This window comes from Musa acuminata, chromosome BXJ2-1, assembly GCF_036884655.1.
Source record: "Musa acuminata AAA Group cultivar baxijiao chromosome BXJ2-1, Cavendish_Baxijiao_AAA, whole genome shotgun sequence".
Classification (NCBI taxonomy): Eukaryota; Viridiplantae; Streptophyta; class Magnoliopsida; order Zingiberales; family Musaceae; genus Musa; species Musa acuminata.
The window spans coordinates 5,458,448-5,465,623 of NC_088338.1; the positions used below are offsets into that span (position 1 = coordinate 5,458,448).

Sequence of the window (7,176 nt, forward strand, 5' to 3'; positions counted from 1 at the left end):
ACGTCTTGTCTATTTATACGTTGTATACGTTTCGTATAGAAGCTGTCCAACAAGTACAATACAAGACGAAGTTTCCAAGCCGACCTTGATATGCATCCGTATGAATCTCTTTATATGATCCGAATCCGATAACTATCACCTGTAAGAGTCCTTAAAGGATCCGGATCTATGTGAATATCTCCCAATAAAAAATGATTTAGGAATAATGCCACATTTTTTCCAAAATAATGAAAATTGAACACACGATAATCCTCCAAAACAGATATCAATGCGAATTGGTTGCCTTCTCAGAAGAAGGCATTGCGTGGTAATCGCTAATCACGTCAAGATTTCGCAATTGTCCTCGTCTTCCTCAGCTCCGCGACTCTTCGATCGAATATCCGAGGCTTCAATCTTCCTTTCCTGTCGATTCTCCAAAGGTTTGACGCCGTGCGCTTGTTTCTTTCTGCTGCTCCCTTGATTTCTAGGGTTTATTGGACCGATTGAAGATCTCGTTCGCCCTTTTCTGATCACTTGTTTATGCATTCTTGAATTTACCTTCGCCGGATAATAATTGTTGTTTTCACATCTGTAGTTCTTGCGTTCAGTTATATTGATATTTTATGTTGTTAGATTTGCCGAAATTTGGAAATATAAACCCCGAATTTTCCTGTTTCGCTGTTTGTCTTCTTGGGAATTTCAATGTTTGGCTTCTTGGACACAAAAGATGCAATCTTTCTTATACACCTTCTCTTACTTTGTCTAATTTCTTTCCAAGAAACTGTAAATGAACGTGTCAGCGAAGAATTTTTTGGTCTTTTTTGTGGCGTATCCGGATAAATAACTGAGAACCGTGAGGTGAAAACCAAGAATTATTTTAGATTAGCTGATTGTGGTGTATCCCGTTCTTGGTTTGAGAACTGCAAGATGAAAACCAATAACAGGAAACACCACAATCAGCTAATCTCAAATAAGTATTGGTTTTCACCTCACAGTTCTCAGTTATCTATCCAGGCATACACGTTCATTTATAGTTTCTTGGAAAGAAATTAGACCAAGTAAGAGAACATGTATACGAAATGTTCTGACTCGAATTAAATTTTGGCGGATTTGTAGTTCTATAAGTTGTTTTCTTTTTTCTTTTTTTACTTCTGATGTCAATCTTCTGAATGTTGATGTATTTGCACTTGATTCGATGACAAACACCATTCAGTTGGATATCTTTCTTTCGTATTAGAGATGTTGGCACAAAATGTTAAGCTTTCATTAACTCAGCCAAGAATTTGGAGAATGGTGAGTGGTGTAATTGTTGTAAATTGGCCAAACTTAGATGTTTAGAAGCAGTAAGTCACACATTGTTTACAATAATCATCATAATTGATTGATTCATATGGTGCATCGATCCATGAACTCTGATATCTATTCTCGGTGAATCTAATTTGGTCTTCATAGTGAATTGAGTTGTTGTTGCATAGTGAATGAGTCATATTCATTGTGATGTGCTTGTTTGATAGGAAACCAGCTGCGATATCTGGAACCAGCATAAGTATTAGAAAGCCGAAAAATACAATGGATTGTAACTTGCACATTGAAACTGATTATGACAAAGAGACTCCTAATTGTGAACACAAAAACCATAGCGAGCCAGAATATGGTACTCAAGAGAGCAACTATGAAGAAGAATCCAATGGTGAAGAAATTGCCGAAGAAGAAGATCCTGATGGAGAGGCTAAACCATGTGAGAGAGAAGTTATTGAAGGACTATATTGGACAGAGCCTACCGAAGAAGATCCACAGGAACAAGTGCTAGATGAGGAATCAGTTGGAGTGCACGATCAGGAAGATGTATCAGAAGGATTCAGAAGTCAGTCATCTTCCAATGGTGACGACGAAGAATGTGAATTGGGCTCTAAACCATCCAGTTCAGATAAGAAAAGAAGATCAGCTGATGAATCCCAAGGCAATATGCAAAAGAGGCAGAAGCAGGATGACTCCAAGCTAGAGATATATTCTTATGCGACCGGCGTGATCTTCAAGGACAAAGCTAGGAGCTCGAATTGTGATGAAAACATTGCAGACATGGAAAATACTGGAAGTTCTGGTAAGAGAAAACGCAGTAGAAGCAATATGGAGCCTGAAACTTACAAGGTAGAAGTTGATATCGATCTGGCTACTAAAAAGAGGAAAACCAGATCAGTTAATAATGATGCCAAATTGAAATTGTTAGGTCCTTTAAAGCTTCCAGATTTTGACAAGATTCCTGTAGGTGGCACTTCTGTTGATCCGGTAACAGAGAAATTGAACTCGCAGCTCTTTGAGGTAAATCGGATGCTGAGTGCTCACGTACTTGTCGATGACCAACCAAAGGTAAATGAGTCGGATATCCAGATAAATTCAAGAGTGGCCAGACTCCGTGCCAGACTCATAAAGCATCGGCAAAAGATCATTTTAGAGCTGATTAAGAGGAACCCCACTTTTGATCCTCCTGATATCAAGCCCCCAAAGCTGTCCAAGAAGCTTTATATTCCAGTAAAAGAATATCCCAGTTACAATTTTATTGGCCTTATAATTGGTCCCCGTGGAAACACACAAAAGAGAATGGAGATGGAAACAGGCGCCAAGATATCACTGCGAGGTAAAGGTTCTATTAGAAAAGGAAGAGTCCTGACATATAAAGATTCCAGATGCGAGTCATCTGAAGATGATGACTTGCATGTCTACATTAAGGCAGATACTCAGAATTCTCTTGATTCTGCAGTGCAAATGGTGGAAAAACTGCTGGTTCCCGTGGAAGAAGAAATGAACGAACACAAGCGAGCACAGCTGAGGGAGCTTGCTGTGTTGAATGGAAAACTTGGCAAAGATTCAAGTGAAGTCCAGAAGACAACACCAAGATCCAGTACTTCTTGCGACATCTGTGGAATTGCATTTCATCATAGCGTTGCTTGTCCTTTGATTGCATCAAACACTGGAATCGGCAAGAGTGATAAATTCTTTGTACAGTTGGGAAGTAGTGGAGTTGGTCCCTTCAACTATCCACCACTTGCTAGTTCCATATCAAGCTTGATGTCCAATCAACAATTCCATGCTCCAGCATCATCCAACAGCAAACCTTTAAAAGAGATTGATGAAGCTAAACTATACGTGTGCTATCTTCCCCTATCCGTGAATGATGACAAGCTACTGGAACTCTTTTCGCCCTTCGGATGCATCTCCGAAGCTATAGTGATCAGAGACAAGACCACAGGTTTAAGCAAAGGATATGGTTTTGTTAAGTACAGGGATCCCTCCTTTGCTGCTGAGGCTGCGGCAAGCATGAATGGGTGCAGGATCGAGGGAAAGATGCTCTCAGTTCAGGTCGCAAATCAGCCTTCATCTGCATCCAAGACTTGCACTTTTCCATGGTTGCTCAACAACTGCAACAACCTACCACCTTATCCAACTACAGCCATTTCTCAAGGAAAACCCGGTGTTATGACCTGGCCTGGTCATCCAGGATCTATGATTTCCGAGACTCGTGCTTCTATTCCTAAGAAATGCAGCTTTATCTCGCATGCTGGTTTTATCCGTGGACCTCCATTCTTTTTTGGTGCCTCAAATCAAAATTCGGTACCCCCTTTGATTCCAGATGCTGTCACATCATTCAAGGAGCCTGAGCAGTTTCCTGGTTATCCGAACAACATTGAATTCCAGGATCAGTCGTACTGCTCGAGATATCATTACAGACTGCCATCAAAGTATGTTCATCCAACTCAGACTCGTGATAGCTATCGAGCATCGTTTGCTCATCAAATGCCTCCACCTTGAAGCCAATGGCAGCACAATGTCTGCTACCGTTTGTGCTCTGTTATAGGATATGTACAGAAATTAGCAATGGAATTTTTGCATGAAGATGATGCTTATTAGCCATGTTAGTAGGTTTAGAGGGCCTACTTTTTTCACTCTTTCACGGCGAGCGAGGCCCCCGGAATCCTATTCGATCTTCGGGAGCAGAGTTGTAGAAGTGTTTGAGCTCTTTTTCTTTTTCTCATGCCCACGGAACCACAGAGGCAATACCCTAGTGTTTGTGTTTCCTGGTACTGTCCTGGTGGACACCATTACCAACACGAAGACCAAATCTGTATCTCTTTCCTCTCACTCGACCATATGCTCTTCTCTGACATGATTGACGCTTGGTCGTTCAAACTGAAGTCTTCTGAACGACAAACTCTTTTGATGTGTTGAGCATCTTTTGCTGCTTTCTGAGCCATCAACTCCTCTGAGTCTCTATATTAAACTTGGAAACGGTGATCTACTCAGCTTTATATTAGTGCACTGGTAGCATTAGTTTTTAATATTAAAATGTGGTTTAAAGGATCATTGCTGTAAGGTAGGGGAGGTTGCAACGATTTGCTTGGACTATCAATTTTGGCCTACAGATAAATTCAATTTGGTCGCCGGATGCGGCAAGAAAAGCACAAGGGCGAAGATACATATATTTATCATCTGTTTCCTTTATGATTACAAAGAGAACCGAGCAAGTTCTTAAACGTCCCATTTAGATGATAACATGCCGCGGACTTGACATGGTTTATTTACGACATAAACAACCAGATCGGAACGACTCTGTGTACGCATATACTGCAGGCTTTTACATGCATACTCCTTATCAGATGTTTGCTCTCATGTTGAGGCGATTCGCCACCTTCTGTCCCAGCGATGTGTCGCACTGCAACCATTCCCCCACAAGCCCACGATCAGCACACTAACTCTAATCAGCGTTCTATCAGGTAGAGAGAAAGAGGAGCTTTACCTTCGACAGGAACGAGATCCAGATGCTGCGGAGCTCATAGCTGACCTTTGGGTGTGCTAATTGCTCGGCCCAACGGCGGACGAAACGCTCTTGCCTGAGGAGCAGATGTCTCTCTCGTTGAAACGCCAAGCAGAACAAAAAGATCTTCGACGTAAAGATTGAATAGAGAATAACAAAGGCGATACCTATCAGGTGCCCAGGTACGGTAACGCTCTCCGGGTTGCTTGAAATCGTTTTGCTTGGGAATCACATTCTGCGCTTATTGAAGGAGCACTTCATCAGAAACCTGAAAGATTTGATGTGGATTTATAAGAGGATTAATCCCACAAGAATCTCACCTTCTCACGCTTGCCAGTGACGATACGATTTGGAATGGGGAATCTCTCTGCATGACGGAGGGAAGCATGCCTTGAAGGGAAGTAATCGACCTTGAGAAACAGATCCAGTGGTAGATCATCAGAGGCAAGATTCAGAAACAAGAACTAGTGATTGCTTGCTAGCTCGGAACATATAGATTACCTCCTCGTCCCTGTGCATGACGTTCATCAGTCCATCGTAGTGATTGTTGTGGTGAGCGCACTTGGGCGCGTTCACCGGGAGCGTCAGGTAGTTCGGGCCGAGCCGGTACCGCTGCGTGTCGCCATAGGCGAACACCCTGCACTGAAGCATCTTGTCGTCGGAGTAGTAGATGCCGGGCACCACCAGACCCGGGCCGAACGCTAGCTGCTCGTTCTCCGAGAAGAAGTTGTCGATGTTGCGGTTCAAGACCAGCCTTCCCACCGGCTGCAGCGGCAGAAGGTCTTCGGGCCATGTCTTGGTGTCATCGAGCGGATCGAAGTCGTAGCGGTCCTCGGTATCCGGATCCATGACTTGAACGAAGAGCTTCCACTCCGGGTAGTTTCCGGCGGCAATGGAGTCGTACAGATCCTGGGTGGCGTGGCTGTGGTTCTTGCCGCCCACCACGATCGCTTCGTCTTCCAGCAGGCACTTGACTCCACACGTGGGCTTCCAGTGGAACTTCACGTAGTTGACCTTCCCTTCCTTGTTGACGAAGGTGTAGGTGTTGACGCCGAAGCCTTCCATGTGGCGGTAGTCGGACGGGACGCCCACGTCGTCGAAGAGGAAGAAGAAGGTGTGGAGGCTCTCGGGGTGGTGCGAGAGGAAGTCGAACACCCTCCAGTACTCCTGGACGTGGGACTTGGGGTTTGGCTTGAAGGCGTGGATCACGTCCGGGAACTTGATGCCGTCGCGGATGAAGAACACGGGGAAGTTGTTCCCCAGCAGATCCCAGTTGCCCTGACGCCATGAGACAAGCGGTGAGACCTTGGGAAGACGAGCACGAGTACTTCGGCGCAAGGGTGGATCACAGTAGGTACCTCTCGGGTGTAGAACTTGACGGCGAACCCGCGGGGGTCTCTGATGGTTTCAGGGCTGCCACGCTCGTGGATGACGGTGGAGAAGCGGAGGATGATCGGCGTCTGGACGCCGGGCGCCCGGAGGAAGTCGGCGCAGGTGAGGTGAGTGACATCATGAGTGCACTCGAAGAAGCCCTTGGCGCTCGCGCCTCGGGCATGGACGACGCGCTCCGGTATGCGCTCCCGGGCGAAGTGAGCGATCTTTTCGACCAGATGGTAGTCCTCAAGGAGGATGGGTCCTGAGAGCAACGATAAGCTTTCAGCAGCTCACATGATTAAGGATGGCTTTCCCTTCGACACCATTCCCATACCTCTGGATCCCACGGTGAGGGCCTGGTCATCGTTCCATACGGGCGCACCAGCGTTGGTGGTGGTAAAGTTGGTGTCGAAGGAGCTCGAGGGACGGAACTATAAACAATAAAAAGAGAATATAAATCAGAGTTCGGAATACATATTACATACTTAAAGCGTTTCGATATCGCGTTAGATCTCCGGCAGATTTCCTCCCGAGGGTACGGCTTAGCTGTCTCCACCGGCGCAGCGAGCTACATGGATGGTGCAGCCATTGGTTCAAACAAGAGGGACCCACAATCCGCTCCGGCTATCTGCTTTCAGTGTGATTGTGGGGCCCCTGTTTGGACCAACGAGCTGCAGGATCGGAGCAACATCCTGCCTCGGTGGATACAGCTGCGCTACACCATCACATGAGATCTACCGATAACTACGTGCAACATGAGTTAATACGTATGAGCAGAGAAGTGCTGCCACGGACTGCGAATGGCTGCAGGAGCGAAGGAAGAGAGCTTCATACCTTGTAAGGATCCATGACCTCTGAGGAGGAGAGGGAAGTACGAGAGAGCAGTTTGGGGGTGCTTATTGCTGCTCCCACCCCATCTCCAAGGTCTCTTAAATAGAGAGAGAGTTGGTTCTCCTCACCACCCCGGTCAGACCACTCGCCTGGGTCTTGCCAGCGCAGCTGGGACACAACCG

At 45.7% G+C, this 7,176-nt stretch overlaps 2 protein-coding genes across 3 annotated transcripts; one reads left to right on the plus strand and one right to left on the minus strand.

Moving 5' to 3' along the window:
* Positions 1-230: 230 nt before the first annotated feature.
* On the plus strand, positions 231-4,342 carry LOC135598586 (splicing factor-like protein 1). Of its 2 annotated transcripts, XM_065092633.1 has the most exons (3): positions 231-419; positions 1,494-2,614; positions 2,738-4,342. In XM_065092633.1, exons 2-3 carry the CDS (start codon positions 1,549-1,551, stop codon positions 3,784-3,786), a joined length of 2,115 nt encoding a protein of 704 aa, XP_064948705.1. In that variant the 5' UTR covers positions 231-419; positions 1,494-1,548; the 3' UTR covers positions 3,787-4,342. The 2 variants fall into 2 exon arrangements, with proteins under 2 accessions (XP_064948705.1, XP_064948703.1); XM_065092631.1 differs by having other exon boundaries at positions 232-419; positions 1,494-4,342.
* Positions 4,343-4,438: 96 nt separating this feature from the next.
* On the minus strand, positions 4,439-7,176 carry LOC135598587 (catalase isozyme A-like). Its single transcript, XM_065092634.1, has 8 exons — positions 6,998-7,176; positions 6,498-6,594; positions 6,148-6,425; positions 5,291-6,067; positions 5,110-5,199; positions 4,957-5,024; positions 4,772-4,865; positions 4,439-4,687 (listed from the first exon to the last, which is right to left on the minus strand). The coding sequence occupies exons 1-8, from the start codon at positions 7,010-7,012 to the stop codon at positions 4,628-4,630; spliced, it is 1,479 nt and encodes a 492-aa protein (XP_064948706.1). The 5' UTR covers positions 7,013-7,176; the 3' UTR covers positions 4,439-4,627.